Source organism: Castor canadensis, chromosome 14, assembly GCF_047511655.1.
Source record: "Castor canadensis chromosome 14, mCasCan1.hap1v2, whole genome shotgun sequence".
Lineage (NCBI taxonomy): Eukaryota > Metazoa > Chordata > Mammalia > Rodentia > Castoridae > Castor > Castor canadensis.
Genome location: NC_133399.1, coordinates 27,360,364 through 27,377,699, shown reverse-complemented (window position 1 = coordinate 27,377,699; position 17,336 = coordinate 27,360,364). Strand labels below are relative to the sequence as shown.

At 36.8% G+C, this 17,336-nt stretch overlaps 1 protein-coding gene across 1 annotated transcript; it reads right to left on the bottom strand.

Moving 5' to 3' along the window:
• Positions 1 to 926: 926 nt before the first annotated feature.
• Positions 927 to 10,088, bottom strand: LOC109675682 (putative gustatory receptor clone PTE01). The gene is given in 2 exon segments (XM_020152338.2): positions 927 to 1,873; positions 10,046 to 10,088. Coding segments are annotated over 2 exon segments (990 nt in total).
• Positions 10,089 to 17,336: the final 7,248 nt, after the last annotated feature.

The following is a 17,336-nucleotide window of genomic DNA, read 5'->3' as shown; positions in this document are numbered from 1 at the left end:
TAGGTGCCATAAAGATGCCCATGCTAAGGTCATGCAGCATTTCAGTGAATCACAATGTCATGTGTATGCCCTTTACCAGTGGAACCCGGGTGACCGAAGCTGGAAGAGATGAGCGGACTACTGAGTCCTGCTCAATAGCCACTTTAATGAAGCATACTACTGCTTTTATAAACTCCTTTTACACAGAGAGCATGTGGTCAGAAAAAGCACGCCAAGTATTACATGTCAAGGTTACACTACTACAGGGAAGCACAGTTAAAATTAACTCTTTGTTATGTCTCCTTTAAAATGGGAACAGAGAAGCAGGAGAAGCCCATGGTCAGCATAACTTCATATTTACATCTGAAGGACACGAAGCCATCAGGAAACCTTAAAGACTGTTTTTCTGGAAGTCTGGCTTTCTCACAAGGCCAGATACCAACTCACACAGGCAAGGTCCCACTACTGGCTCCAACAGTCATGCATTAGTATTTTTAAAGATCCTAGGCTATTTCATAAAGACAAGCTCAAAGACCAGTAATATATGTCTTCATAGACAACCTGCATAAATCAGTGAAATAAATGCAAAATTTGTATGATAAATACACATGAACTATTAAAAATATGGGAAGTTCAGATACATATAAATAGTCTTGTTCATCTTTCTGGCATTCCTGAATTATTAATAATAAATTCCAGAAACTCCATAGGTATAACAAGACTGAGGAATGCAGTAACCAAAATGTACAAAGGAAGATACAGAATGTTCCCCTAAGGTCTCACTAAAAACAGATCTGAAAAGGCAATGTTTGGATATTAAGTATGAAGAAGAATGTAAACCATAGGATTACAAAACAATGTGACAGCAGAGGTGAAATTTGCAGGTCTAGATGGTGTTTTTTGCCTTTTCCAATATGCACTCCAAAAGGATGGCACAGATGCTGAGATTAGACTTTCCTCACAAGTCTCCACATGGCCCTTTTCATGTCCCTGTTTCTTAGGCTGTAGATGAAAGGGTTGAGCATGGGAGTGACCACAGTGTATGCTATCGAGGCCACGGCACCTTTCCTAGGAGACATTGACACAGATGAACTAAGGTACACACCAAGACCTGTCCCATAAAATAAGCAGACAACTGACAGGTGAGACCCACAGGTGGAAAAGGCTTTATACCTGCCACCTGAGGATGGAACTCTAAGAATGGAGGAAAAAATTTTATAGTAAGAGGAAAGGATTCCTGAGATAGGAAGAAAACCAGATATAGCACCAACAAAATACATGACTATGTTATTGGTAAAGGTATCAGAACAGGCAATGCTGAGGAGTTGAGAAGGGTCACAGAAAAAATGAGAAATTTCCATATTCTTGAAGTAGGTAAGTTGTAATACTATTGAGTTATGCAGCTAGGAGACCAAAAGGCTGATGAGGACTGACACCAAAACCAACAAGCCACAAAGGCATAGGTTCAAAATGATCTGGTAGTGCAGGGGATGACAGATGGCCACAAACTGGTCATAAGCCATCAAAGTCAGAAGCAGACTATCCAAACAACCAAAAAGCATAAAGAAAGACATCTGAGTCAGGCAGCCCTCATAGGAGATGGCTCTGCTGTGAGTTTGAATATCTGCAGTCATCTTTGGGACTGTGGTGGTGGTGAAATATATGTCAGCCAAGGACAGGATGGAGAGGAAGAAGTACATGGGGGTGTGGAGATGGGAGTCAGAGCTGACAGCCAGGATGATAAGCAGGTTCCCAAGCACTGTGACCAGGTACATGGACAGGAACAGGCCAAAGAGGATGGATTGAAGATCTGGATCCTCTGAGAGTCACAGAAGATGGAATTCTAAGACATGTGTTAGATTTTGCTCTTCTGTATTGTCTGGACACCTTTTGAAATGAGAGGACCATTGAAAAAGGAAATCAGTGTTTGAATTAAATCAATTCAAGATTAAAGTTCTCACACTTGAGGACCAAATACTCCTCCGTATTTCTCCATTGTGACAATCCCAATCTTCCTAGAACTCTTTAATCACTTGTTTTTATGTTATTCACCTCCTCCATTTACATTAGAGTTACTTGAATGAGCTGTATTTGGATAGCAAAAACATTCTATATAATTCTGTGATCAGAGTAAAATACTATTTTAAGACCAAGTATAGAATAAGAAATATCCTTTCCCCTTTGGGAAAAAAGTTCCAAATCAAAGAAATATAAGAAACATACCTATTTTATTCAAGTGCCTGAAACAAATGTGCCTCATATACAATATTGATAAGCTCTATAATTGCTAAAGCTACAGTATATGAATTCTAAATTAAAGCCAAATGTTTATAATAATAAAGCATTTTATGTGCAAGTTATTTTCATTGATTTTCATCATTTTTTGTTTCTTGACTTTGCTCCTTTATGGAGATAAGTGCTCACTAAAACTATGTCTGTTGATAAAGCAAGAACACACAGGAACTGGCAAGAAGACAGACTCAGGCATGGACCCCCAAGCAGATAATGAATCTGGGAAGAAGAGATGCACAGATACAGCTGGACTTGGACCACCAAACTTTAAGGCTGGAGGACACCAGTTGTTTATTTACAGTTGTATTGATTTGAGAGCTCAAGGCACAGAGCTCATAATTAGCCAAAATGGTTCATGTTGTCTCAAATCTCTGAGGACTTGTTAATGTTAATGGAACAGGAACATAAAAAAAGGTAGTACTCTTTGTAGGATCTTGGATCTTCCACTTTTCAGGAGGAAACTCACTGCACTCTTCTCTCCTGACTTTCAAAGGTCCTAAATCTTAATAATACTAAAACTCACAAGTCGGCCATGGTGGCACATGCCTATAAAACCAGAACCTGGAAGGCTGAGGCAGAGGGATTGAGAGTTCAAGGCCAGACTGGGCTACATAGTGAGACCCTGTCTCAAAAAAAGGTAAAAAATAAAATTCTAATAGACTTTTTCAATTTAAACAAAATCAATGTGTTAGTTTATCATTAAAAGCATTCAAATCACCAAGAAATTTTAGTAGAATTAGATGTGGATCAATAATCACATAGCAATTTTTATATTTTCAGTCAAGAGTTTTGCCACTAAGTAAACTTTTTTCACAGTTATGTTTTTAAATTATTTTATTTTATTTTTATTAGAGTATATTACACATACAGGATTCACAGGATATTTTCCCACAAATTTGTGTCATGTTCTTGGATGATATTCATCCCCTGTATTACTCTTTCTTATCCCTGTCCCTTATCTCCCTTTGTTTTACAATTTTAATGGGTTTCATTGCTTTGTTTTCATGCATGCATCTAATGTGTTGCAATAATATTTAACCCACCTTCCATTTTCCCTCTCTTTCCCCCTATGCTGGCTCCATTCAAATAGTTCCCCCTTTTATATATATTTTATATATTTCTATACATAATATATATACATAATGCATGCATATATAACATATAGGTCTAGATTCTGCATAGGAGAGAAAAATAATATTTGTTTTCTGAGTTAAGCTAATTTTGATGATCTTCAGTTCCATCAATTTTCATGCAAATGACATAATTTCATTCTTCTTTATGGCTTTGATACTCCATTGTGCATATATACCACATTTTTTATCCATTCATCAGTTGATGGGCACTCAGTTTGAGTCCATAATTTGGCTATTGTAAGTAGTGATGCAATAAACATGGGTACGCAGGAACCCATGCTGACTCACATTCCCTCATTTATATTCCCAGGAGTGATAAATGAGGATAACATGATACGTCTGTATTTTCTGTGGGACTGGGGATTGAACTCAGGACCTCACACTTGGTGGGCAAATACCCTACCACTTAAGCCATGCTCCTGTCTTTTGCTTTTGGTAGGTTTCTTAGATAGGGTCTCACACTTTTGCCTTGGATGGCCTTATACAGGAATCTTCCTACCACTGCCACATGAGTATCTGGAATTAAGGAATGAACCACCATTCCAGCTAGTTCTGGCTATCAGGTCTTGCTAATTTGGCCTAGAATAGCTCAAACTGAGATCCTTCTCCCAAAGAGTTTGGGTTACATGCTTGCCTCATACTTCCATCGTTAGTTTTTTAAGGAACCTCCATACTGAATTCCATAGTGGCTGCACTAATTTACATTTCCACAAAGAGTGTGTAAGGGTGCCTTTTTCTCCACATCCTTAACATCCAGCATTTGTTGTTTGCTTTCTTGATGACGGCCATTCTGATGGGGATGAGATAGAATCTCAGTGTCATTTTTTATACTGTAATTTACTTTTTTTTCTTTTATTCACATGTGCATACAATGATTGGGTCATTTATCCTCCCTTCCCCCACCCCTCCCTTGCTTACCACACCCCTCCATCTCCCTGCACCCTCTCTCTACCAAGCAGAAACTATTTTGCCCTTATCTCTAATTTTGTTGAAGAGAGAGTATAAGCAATAATAGGAGGGACCAAGGGTTTTTGCTAGTTGAGATAAGGATAGCTATACAGGGAGTTGACTCGCATTGATTTCATGTACATATGTGTTACATTCTAAATTAATTCTTCTCAAACTAACCTTTTCTCTAGTTCCTGGTTCCCTTCTATTGGCCTCTGTTGCTTTAAAACTTCTGCATTAGTTCCTTTGCATTGAGGACATCAAATGCTATCTTGTTTTTTCGGGGGATTTCTTGCCTATCCTCATACCTCCCTTGTGTGCTCTCTTCTCATCATGTGATCAAAGTCCAATCCCCTTGTTGTGTTTACCCTTGATCTAATGTCCACATATGAGGGAGAACATACAATTTTTGGTCTTCTGGGCCAGGCTAACCTCGCAGAGGATGATGTTCTCCAGTTCCATCCATTTACCTGCAAATGATAAGATTTCATTCTTTTTCATGGCTGAGTAAAATTCCATTGTGTATAAATACCACATTTTCTTAATCCATTCGTCAATAGTGGGGCATCCAAAAGATCAAAAATCATATGTTCTCCCTCATATGTGGACATTAGATCAAGGGCAAACACAACAATGGGATTGGACTTTGAGCACATGATAAAAGCGAGAGCACACAAGGGAGGGGTGAGGATAAGTAAGACACCTAAAAAATTAGCTAGCATTTGTTGCCCTTAACGCAGAGAAGCTAAAGCAGATACCTTAAAAGCAACTGAGGCCAATAGGAAAAGGGCACCAGGAACTAGAGAAAAGGTTAGATCAAAAAGAATTAACATAGAAGGTAACACACACACACAGGAAATCAATGTGAGTCAACTCCCTGTATAGCTATCCTTATCTCAACCAGCAAAAACCCTTGTTCCTTCCTATTATTGCTTATACTCTCTCTACAACAAAATTAGAAATAAGGGCAAAATAGTTTCTGCTGGGTATTGAGGGGGTGGGGGGAGAGGGAGGGGGCAGAGTGGGTGGTAAGGGAGGGGGTGGGGGCGGGGGGAGAAATGACCCAAGCCTTGTATGCACATATGAATAATAAAAGAAAAAAAATAGTGAGTCATCTTGGCTGTTCCCATAACTTGGCTATTGTCACACACCTTACATTTTGATGACTCATTTAGCAATGAGCAATGAGAATCTGTTGGCAGATTCTGTGTGTCTACAAGTTCATCATTTCTTATAGGCTTTCCAGCTTATTGAAATGTAGGTTTTTAAAATATTCCCCTCATCATCTTCTGGCTTATTGGTATCTGTTGTAGTATCCAATTTTTCATCTTTGATTTTATTAATTTGGTTCTTCCATGTTGCTATTTGTTTGGCAAAGAGTTTGTTAATCTTGTTTACCTTTTCAAAGAAAAACTTTTGTTTCATTAATTTTTGTACTGTTCTTTTAGTCACCACTTCATTAATTTCTGCCCTGATCTTTATTGTTTCTTTATGTCTACTGCTTTTTTAATTTGGATTCTTCCTGTTTTCCTAAAAGCTGGAAGTACATCATTACATTATTTGATATCTGATGTAATTACTTTGTTATAAATCTTCCTCTTAAAATGTGGTATCTATACACAATGGAATTTTATGCAGCCATGAAGAAGAATGAAATGTTATCATTCGCTGATAAATGGATGGAATTGGAGAACATCATTCTGAGTGAGGTTAGCCTGGCCCAAAAGACCAAAAACCGTATGTTCTCCCTCATGTGTGGACATTAGATCAAGGGCAAACACAACAAGGGGACTGGACTTTGAGCACATGATAAAAGCGAGAGCACACAAGGGAGGGGTGAGGATAAGTAAGACACCTAAAAAATTAGCTAGCATTTGTTGCCCTTAACGCAGAGAAACTAAAGCAGATACCTTAAAAGCAACTGAGGCCAATAGGAAAAGGGCACCAGGAACTAGAGAAAAGGTTAGATCAAAAAGAATTAACATAGAAGGTAACACCCACGCACAGGAAATCAATGTGAGTCAATGCCCTGTATAGCTATCCTTATCTCAGCCAGCAAAAACCCTTGTTCCTTTCTATTATTGCTTATACCCTCTCTACAACAAAATTAGAAATAAGGGCAAAATAGTTTTTGCTGGGTATTGAGGTGGTGGGGGGAGAGGGAGGGGGCGGAGTGGGTGGCAAGGGAGGGGGTGGGGGCAGGGGGGAGAAATGACCCAAGCCTTGTATGCACATATGAATAATAAAAGAAAAAAATTTTTTAAATAAATCTTCCTCTTAGCACTGCTTTGCTGGGTCCCAAAAGTTCTGGTATATTTTCATTTTCAATTGATTCTTGGAATTTTTTTATTTCACACCTTATATTTTGATGACTCATTTATCAATCTTGTATTTTTAGGGTTGCGTATATCTTCCTCTTTGTAGGATTCCTTTAAGTATCTTCTGCAGTTCTGGATTAGTAATAATGAATTGCTTTTGTTTTTTATTATGTAAGGTTTATATTTCTCTCTCAATTATGAAGGAGAGCTTTGCTGGGTATAGTGCTCTAAGAAGGCAGTTATTTTCTTTCGGGTCCTGAAATACATCATTCCATGCCTGCCTTCCATTTAATGTTTCTATTGAGAAATCTGCTGCTATTCCCAGGAGTTTTTCATTGTAGGTGACTTGGCACTTCTCTCTGAAAGTTTTCAGTATTCTTTTCTTATTCTGTATATCTAATATTTTCAGTGTAATATGTCTTTGATAAGTTATTTAGTCCTTTCTATTTGATTGCCTAAAAGCCTCCTGTTCATAGATACCCATCTCTTTCTCAAGATTCATGAAGTTTCCCACTATGACTTTGTTGAGTGTATTTTCTACGCCTTTCACTTGTACCACTTGTTCTTCTTCTATGCCCATGATTCATATACTGGTCTTTCAATGATTTCCCAGGGGTCCTGCACATTCTTTCATCCTTCTTTATTGCTTTTTATTTTTATCTTAATGTTCTAATGCATCTACCTTGTCTTCAAGTCCTAATATTTTGTTTTCAGATCATTCCCATTTACTTTCAACTAGGACTTAGTTTTTATTTGACTTGTTGAGTTTACATTTCTAGAATTTTAAATAGATTTTTTGGGGGGATTTCTAAATCTTTATTGAATTCTTCTTTCATATTCTGTGTTGTTTTCCTGTACCTTTGTCTTTTGAATTTTCTCAATTAAATCAGAATGTGAGCTGACAATTGATGGTTCTTTCATGACCCTGAAGCAAGACAATTGAAATCTGTGTATCAGGAAGAATTGATGTACAAATCTTTTAACGAGGTAGTAGATAGCTGGCACTCAAAACAGTTTGAGAGCTTTCTTTGAAGCTAAGTGCTCTTGTGTAGTTGAAAAGATATATTATCAGATAAACAATTAATCAGTAGTGGAGGCCATGATAGAGCACAGAATTTTAAAAAGGAACAAAAAGAAAAAAATCAAATAGCAGTTTTACTAAATATTTAACTGAGTTGTACAGGGCTGATAAATATAAACTAGCATGAAGATCAAAATATTAAGAAGCATATCTTAACATCACATGTTTTAATCATTGTCAGGTACAGTGAACACTAACTTCACATTTGTGGTCATGTTTTCATTTATTGTGCATATTTAAATTAGTAATATTTATTTTTAAATTTTTGAAGTCCAACAAGCCAATGATGGAAATGATGTGTCGGTTTTTAAAGATATAAACTATATTTGACTGAGCAAGTACATTTTGACAGGGAAATCATAAAATCAAAGAAAAAATGACACCCTAGAATATAACTGATGCATAAAAATTCAACCAGACCATGGACTCTTGCCTTAATTAACATGCAGATATTTCAGTTCTAGCTCTGGGTGTCTACAAATATTCTAATAAAATGGGATTCATACTATTGTTTTTTAATAAAATGATATGTGTTCAGGAGCTTCTTAATTTCTTTTAATAAGAATGATTTTCCTTACACAGAGAAGAGTTTCTCTCATTTGTTAGGTTGTCTTAAATGAGAGGGATGCATTTAACTGTGGAGATCAAAATGTTATAGCTAGTATTCTTGATCTTCTGGCATTTCTCAGTTGAGTTTCCCAAATACAGATGTGAACAGAAGGAGGTAAATAACACAGAAAACAAAAGATAAATAATTCCAAGAAAACTGGTGTTCTCACAAACCAGTATTATTGCTCAAAGTTTTGGAAAACTTGAATTCAAAATATATACAGAAATCCAGGTGCCTCTTTACTTCTTTTTTCCATCTTTTGTTCTTTTTCAAAAGGTGCCCCAGCAATACATAAACATAATCTAACAACAGTCTCAAAATTCCATCTCTTCTGTCAGAGGAGTCAAACCTGCAGCCCATCCTCTTTGGACTTTTCCTGTGCATGTACCTGGTCACAGTGCTTGGAAAGCTGATCATCATGCTGGCTGTCAGCTGTGACTCCCACTGCCACACCACAATGTACATCTTACTCTCCAATCTGTCTTTGACTGACATCTATTTCATCTCCATGATCCCAATGGTGATTGTGGACATTCAAGTTCACACTAGGGTCATCTCCTATGTGGGATATTTGACACAGGTGTTAATTATTCTCATCTTGGGTGTATATAGAGTATGCTTCCGACTGTGATCACTCATGACCAATTTGTGGTCATCTATCAGCCTATGCATTCCCAGTCAACATGAACCTTTTGGCTTTGTGTCTATTTAAGGCTGATGTCCTTTTTAGTTATGTCTCTCATCAAGGGTGCACATAATGCTAATTTCTTCTTCATCTTGCCTATTCTGATACTTTTACTAATAATACTGTTATGATTTTTGTTGCCATCACTGGATTTCTACCTATTCAGGGATGTTTTTCCCTTACCACAAAATAGTTTCTTCATGATCAGACTTTCCACCTATAAGACTTACCTCTCCATAGGTTTACTTTTTAAAACACTGTTATGGAATACTGAAAATATGCAGTAGAATCAATGTTGTAACCTCTGGTAACACCTATACTGAATCCCTTAATCAATAGCATGAGGAACAGGGGACATTTAACACATCCTGAAGTGGCTCCACAGGGAAAATGTCTAATCTCTAATGACTTGTGGCATTCATTTGGAATATAGTTTGGAAAAATAGGCAAAAGTAAGCATCTAGTCATGTAAATTCAATCTGCTTTCATCACAATACTTTTGTAGTTTGTGGACTTTAGTACCTTATCTTTTTTTCATATCAGAATGGAGATGGCCAGGATTGACTATGGAGGAATTGGAAGTTTCCTTTTTACTCACAATAGTAGTTTAATACCTGTCCTCTCAAATTATAATAGCCAGCATAATACAAAACAAAGTGAAAAATGATAGGCATGTAGACATATAGCTATTCCTCATATCAAACTAGAGATTGGTATTTTTATCTTTGTTTTTTTTATTTTTTTATTATTGTTGTGCTGGTGGAGGTACATTGGAAAACTTGCAAAATTCTTACAATGTGTCAAATACATCATAATTGAATTCACACCCTCCACAGCTCTCTTTCATCCACCCAACCCTGATTTCTGCAACAGTTTCAACAGGTATCATTTTTGCATTTACTTACATGTGTATACATTATTTGTGCTCCCTCCCTACCATCCTACCCTCCTTCCCTTGCCTCTGGGCAGAACCTGTTCCACATTCCTGTTCTCTGATTTTATAGAAGAAAAAATGTAAAAGGTAATAAGAATAACATGGCATTTTTGCTAGTTTGAGTAAAGATAGCTATATAGGGAGATTCCTTGTGTTGTTTCCATGCATATGTTTATTACAACCCAAATTGGTTCATCTCTACCAAACCACTTCATTGCTCCCTAAGTGCCCTTCCCATAGTGGCCTCTTCCACTTTAATATTACTATATTCCCTCCTCTACAGTGAGCACATCAACCACATTCAATTTTTTGTTTCCTTTCCTTGCCATGTCCCTCCTGTGCACTGCTCTCCCCTTAGTGTGTGAACCATGTCCAGTAATATTGCTGCAATTGTTTTAGGTCTATAATCAACATATGAAGGTGAACATGTGATTTTTTGGCATTCTGAGCCTGACTAACTTCACTTAAGATGATGTTCTCCAGTTCCATCCATTTGCCTGAGAACCACAAAATTTCATTCTTCTTTGTGGCTGAGTAAAATTCCATTGTGTATAAATACCACATTTTCTTAATCCATTCATCAGTAGTATCCTGGCTATTTCCATGGCTGTACTATTGTGGATAGTGCTGCAATAAACATGAGTGTGCAGGTGTATTTGTAGTAATCTGACTCACGTTCCTTCAGATAAATCCCTACAAGTGGGATTGCTGGATCATATGGCAGACCTATGTTTAGTTTTTTAAGAAGCCTCCATATTGTTTTCTGAAGTGGTTGTTCTAGCTTACATTCCCACCAGCAGTGTATGAGGGTTCCTTTTCTCCCGCATCCTTGCCAAAATATGTTGCTGGTGGTGTTCTTGATGGTAGAAATTCTAACAGGAGTGAGGTGGTATCTTAGTGTGGCTTTGGTTAGCATTTCCTTTATGGCAAGCAATGGTGAACATTTTTTCATGTGTTTTTAGTCATTTGGACTTCTTCCTTTGAAAAATCTCTATTTGCTTCAGTTGCCCATTTCTTTATTGGGTCATTGGTTTCCTGGGAGTTTAGTGTTTTTTATTCATTTATTCATTTTTTATTCATTTATTCACATGTGCATACATTGGGTCATTTCTCCACCCTGCCCCCTCCCCCACTCTCTCCCTCCTTCCCCCCTCAGTTCCAGGCAGGTCCTTTTCTGCCCTCATCAATAATTTTGTTGAAGAAATGACAAAAGCATAATATGGAAGACAAAGCATTTTTGCTAGTTGAGTTAAGGATAGCTATACAGAGAGATTCCTAGCATTGCTTTCATGTACCCATGTGTTACAACCCAAGTTGATTCATCTCTAACTGATCTTTACACTGGTTCCTGATCCCCTTCTCGTAATAACCTCTCTCACTTTAAGGTTTCTGTATTAGCTCCTCTGGAGTGGGGACATCAAATGCTTTCATGTTTTGGATTTTCTACCTATTCCTATATCTCCCGTATGTGCTCTTCCCTTGTGATGTGATCCAAGTCCAACCACATTCCTGCATTTGCCCAAGATCTAAAGTCCGCATATGAGGGAGAACATGCAATTTTTGGTCTTCTGAGCCTGGCTGACCTCACTCAGAATGATGTTCTCCAGTTCAATCCATTTACTTCAAATGTACGGAGTTCAGCTTTTTGAGTTTCCAGTATATTCTGGTTATCAGTCCCTTGTCTGATAGATAGTTAAGAAAGATTTTTTTCCCATTCTGTGGGTGGCCTCTTCAATTTAAAGACCATTTCTTTTGTTGTGCAGAAGCTTTTTAATATCATGTAGTCCCATTTGTCAATCCTTTTTCTTATTTGCTGAGCTGCTTGAATTCTATTGAGGAAGTCGTTGCCTATGCCTATGGCTTCCAGTGAATTCCTGCCTCTTTCCTGTACTAATTTCAAGGTTTCAGGTCTGGTATTAAGGCCCTTAATCCACTTTGAGTTGATACTAGTACAGGGTGACAGGCATGGAAAACTGAAGAAAACTTCAGGCAGATAACCAGTTTCCCCAGCAACATTTGTTGAAGAGGCTATCTTTTCTCCATCATATGTTTTTGGCATCTTTGTCAAAAATAAGGTGGACATAGGTGTGTGGATTCATATCCAGGTCCTCTATTCTGTTCCACTGGTCTTCATGTCTGTTTTTGTGCCCATACCATGCTGTTCTTATTGTTATGGCTCTGTAGGATAGTTTCAAGTTGGGTATTGTGATACCTCCAGCATTGCTGTTTTTGCTCAGTAGTACCTCAGCTACTCCCAGTCTTTTGTGCTTTCAATGAATTTTAAGATGGATTTTTCAATCTCTGTGATGAATGTCATTGGGATTTTGATGGGAATTACATTGAACATGTAGATTGCTTTTAGTTGTATAGCCATTTTTACTATATTGATTCTGCCAACCCATGAGCATGGGAGATCTTTCCATCTTCTTTGATTTCTTTCTTCAGTGGCTTGTAGTTTTCCTTGTAGAGTTCATTCACATCCTTTTTAAGTTTATTCCAAGGTATTTGATTTTTTGAGGTTATTACAAATGGAATTGTTTTCCTACATTCTTTCTTAATCTGCTCATTGTTATTGTTTAGAAAGGCTATTGATTTTTGTAAGTTGATTTTTTATCCTGCTACTTGGCTAAAGATGTTTATGGTGTCTAGAAGTTTTTAGGTGGAGTTTTTCAGGTCCTTAAGGAAGAAGATCACGTCACTGCAAATAGTAGTAGTTTGACTACTTCTTTACCTATTTGTATTCCTTTTATTTCTTCTTCTTACCTTATTGCTCTGGCTAAGAATTCCAGGACTGTGTTGAATAGGAGTGGGGATAATGGGAACCCTTGTCTCATTCCTGATGTTAGGGGAAATGCTTTCAGTTTTTCCCCATTAAGTTTGATGTTTGCTATAGGTTTGTCATATGCACCCATTTTAATGTTGAGATGCATTCCTTCTATTCCTGATTACCTCAGAGCTTTTATCATGAAATGGTGTTGAATCTTATTGGAAGCTTTTTCTGCATCTGTTCAAATGATCAAGTGGTTTTTGTCTTTGCTTCTATTAATATGCTGTGTTACATTTATTAATTTGTGTATGTTGAGCAATCCCTGCTTCCCTGAAATGAAGCCAACTTGGTCATGGTGTGTGATCTTTCATATATGTTGTTGAATTTGGTTTGCCATTATTTTATTGAGGATTTTTACATCGATGTTCATTAAGGAGATTGGCTTGCAGTTCTCCTTTTGGATGTGTTCTTGTCCAGTTTTGGGATGAGTGTAATACTGGCTTCATAAAATTAGTTAGGCTGTGATCCTTCCCTTTCTATTTTGTGGAAAAGTTTAAGGAGAGTTTGTATTAGTTTTTCTTTAAAGATCTGATAGAATTCATCAGAGAATCTATCAGTTCTTGGATTCTTTATTGCTGCTTCAATTTCATTGCATGTTATAGATCTATTTAGGTGATTAATATCATCTTGGTTCAGTTTCGGATGGTCATAACTGTTTAGAAACTTATGCACTTCTTCTAGATTTTCCAATTTATTGGAATGTAGTTTCTCAAAGTAGTTCCCTGATGATTCCCTGGGCCCTTGGTGTTTGTTGTTATCTCCTCTTTTTCATTTCTGATTTTACTAATTTGGATCTTTTCCCTCCTCATTTTAGTCAGATATGCCAGGGGCTTTTCAATCTTATTTTTTTTGTTGTTTTGTTAATTTTTTGTATGGTCTTTTTTTGTCTCTATTTCATTGATTTTGGCCCTTATTTTTATTATTTATCTCCTTCTTGTTTTAGGATTAGCTTGTTCTTGTATTTCTAGGAGTTTGAGATGTAGCATTAGGTCATTTATTTGATATCTTTCTGTGTTTTTAATAAATGGCTATAAATTTCCTCTTAGGACTGCCTTTGCTGTGTCCCACAGGTTTTTGATAGGTTGTGTTTTCATTTTTATCAAATTCCAGAAAAATTTTTATTTCCTTTCTTATTTCATCAATGACCCACTGATCACTGAGCAATTTGTTGTTCAACCTACAATTGTTTGCATGTTTTCTGCTGTTGCTTTTGTTGTAGAGTTCTACTTTTATTGCAAATATGCAGGGGGTTGTTTCAATTTTCTAATATGTGCTGTCTTGCTTTGTGCCTTAAGAAATGGTCTATTTTGGAGAATGTTCCATGGGCTACTGAGAAGAATGTATATTGTGCTGTTGCAAGATGGAATACTCTGTAGACATCAGCTAGGTCCATTTGATCTATTGTGTCATTTAGGTCTAGGATTTGTTTGTTGATTTTTTTTTTATTGGGATGACCTATCTATCAGTGATTGGGGGATAGTAAAGTCTCCCACTACCACTGTGTTGGAATCTATATGTGCTTTGAAGTCCTTTAGTATATGTTTGATGAAATTTTGTGCACTGATATTAGGCATATATAAGTTGATAATTGTTATTTCTTCTTCATGTTTTTCTCCTTTTATTAGTATGAAATGACCTTCTTTGTCTCATTTGACCAATGTAAGTTTAAAGTCTACATTGTCTGATATAAGTATTGCTACTCCTGCCTGTTTTGTGGGCCATTAGCATGTTAATTCTCTTCCAGCCTTTCACCCTAAGCCAGTGTTTATTTCTGTCAATAAGGTGGGTCTCTTGTAAACAACAGATTGTCAGGTCTTTCTTTTTAATCCAGTTGGCCAAACAGTGTCTTTTGATAGGGGAGTTGAATCGATTGACATTCAATGCTAATATTGATAGGTATGTAGTGATTCCTGCTATTTAGTGTTTTTGTCATTGAAGGATGTAAGTGTATGCAGCCGAATCAATGCTACTATCTGATTACTTGTCTTCTCTTCTGTGGTTTAGTACTTCCCATTCTCTCGTGGTTTTGTTTCCCTTCATCTTCTGTTTGCAGAATCTTCTGTAGTGGTGGCTCTTGGATATATAGTTTGAGTTTCTATTTATTGTGGAAGACTTTTATTTCTCCATCAATTTTGAATTATAGTTTTGCTGAGTAGAGTATCCTAGTACTGAAATTGTTTTCATTCAGTGGTCAAAATACCTCACTCTGTGCCCTTCTTGCTTTTCTAGTTTCTATTGAGAAATTTGCTGTTATTTTTATGGGTTCACCTTTAGATGTTATTTCTTTTTTCTCTCTCATAGCCTTCAATATTTTTCTCTGTTCTCTTTGCTAGTTGTTTTAGTGGCAACATGTCATGGAGAGGTTCTATTTTGGCCATGTTTGTCTGGTGTCTTGGAGGCCTCCTGTACCTGAATGGGTAACACTTTCTTGAGATTTGGGGACATATCTACTTTTATTTTTTTGAACATATTACATATTCTTTGGCTTGCACCTCTTCTCCTTCTTCAATGATTCTCAAGTTTGGTCTTTTGATGGAGTCACTGAGTTCTTGCATATTCCTTTCACAGTTCTTCAGTTATTTGACTTAAGTTTCTTCTGCTTTTTCTTTAATATCTATTTTATCTTCAAGCCTCGAGAGTCTGTCTTCCACTTGTTCTAGTCTGATCAAGTGCCATTCCACTATATTGTTTATTTGATTACAAGGACTTTTTATTTCCAGGATTCTGTTTGATTCTTTTTCTGAGGTTTTTCACATTTTTATTCAATTCCTCTTTCATATTTGTGTTGTCTTCTTTATTTCACATCTCTTTTTTTATAGTATCCTTTTTTTCACTTTGGTGTTCATTGAAGTCCTCTCTGAGTTCATTTAGTTGTTTCTGTGTCTTTCATTTCTGTGTCTTGATATTGCTTGAGTGCATCTTCTACTTTCTGGTTGGCCATGTCTTGTAGCTTCTCTGTGAGTTTCTCTGTGATCTTGTCCATGATTTCCTGTTTGAGAGATTTTTTTGTGGGCATGACTGAGCTCATTAGTGATATTTATCATTGTTCTGTTGGGGTCAGGAACTGGGTATTCATTTTCTTCATTTCCCACTAAATGCCTTATTGATTTGTTCTTTTAAGGAGTACAGTTTCCTTGCCTTCTTCTTCTCCCCATGCTTCTAAGAAAGAAAGAAAGAAAGAAAGAAAGAAAGAAAGAAAGAAAGAAAGAAAGAAAGAAAGAAAGAAAGAAAGAAAGAAAGATGACCAGAGGGGTTTTTCCCAGGCAGGCATGCCCTATTGGCTGTGCCATGATGGGATTTTCCTGGCTGTTAGATACAATTGAAAGCTGTTTTAAGGGTCAGTCCTTGAATTTTCTGTGCACCTAATATGTTGGCAATTATTAAGTTGGCTGAAAATAATCATAATTACCTAACTGTAGCCCTTACAACTCAAAGTGGTTTCTGAAATCATGGAGCTCAGGAATTCTGATTCCCTATCCTGTGCACCATCTTGAATCTCCCCTGGAAGATTTTTTAATAGATGTGTATTTCCATTTAGGAGGATGAAAACTATCTAGTGATGGGTGAGATTGATGGTTACACAGCAATGTAAATGTAACTGATGCCACTGAACTGTGCGCACAAAAATAGTGAAATAGAATTTTACATGTATTTTACTGTAATAAGAAATTGACATAAAGTGCACATAGATCTTTAAAACTATAAACCAGCTCCAGAAAGACTAGCACAACAGGTTCTCTCTTATAGATAGAACAGAACTTAAACACTGAGGACTAGAATGGATGCTGGTGGGATGAATAGATGAAGATTGTCTGGATTTGATAAATATGCACTGTTTCTACATATGGAAATATCACATTGAACCCCAATAATATACACAGTTGATATGTATTAACAAGAAAAGATAGGAAAGAGGTGAATAATACACAAAAACAACCTGCTGAGTAAAGAAGAGACCATAATCTATGGGACCTTCTTCTTCTTCTTCTTCTTCTTCTTCTTCTTCTTCTTCTTCTTCTTCTTCTTCTTCTTCTTCTTCTTCTTCTTCTTCTTTCTTCTTCTTCTTCTTCTTCTTCTTCTTTCTTCTTCTTCTTCTTCTTCTTCTTCTTTTCTTCTTCTTCTTTCTTCTTCTTTCTTCTTCTTTCTTCTTTCTTCTTCTTCTTCTTCTTTCTTCTTTCTTCTTCTTCTTTCTTCTTCTTTCTTCTTCTTCTTCTTCTTCTTATTATTATTATTATTATTAATAAACAGGGATACCTCAGAGATTTGGATAACATAATCCAATTTAGCTAATTATGAGTGCTGTGTACAGAGCCACCAAGGTCATAATCGTCCATAATAATCCTGTGCCTCCAAACATGACCTTGCTTGCTCCACTCTAGTTGAAACTGTAGCTGTATCTGCTCTTCCAACATTTCTCTGCATCAGGAAGCTCCTTTCTCACATTGAATCCCTGTCAACCATGAGAAAAGAGGCTGAAGCTTAATTACAGACTTGGAAGAGGAGAGACATTGGATCTTGGACTCTTGGCT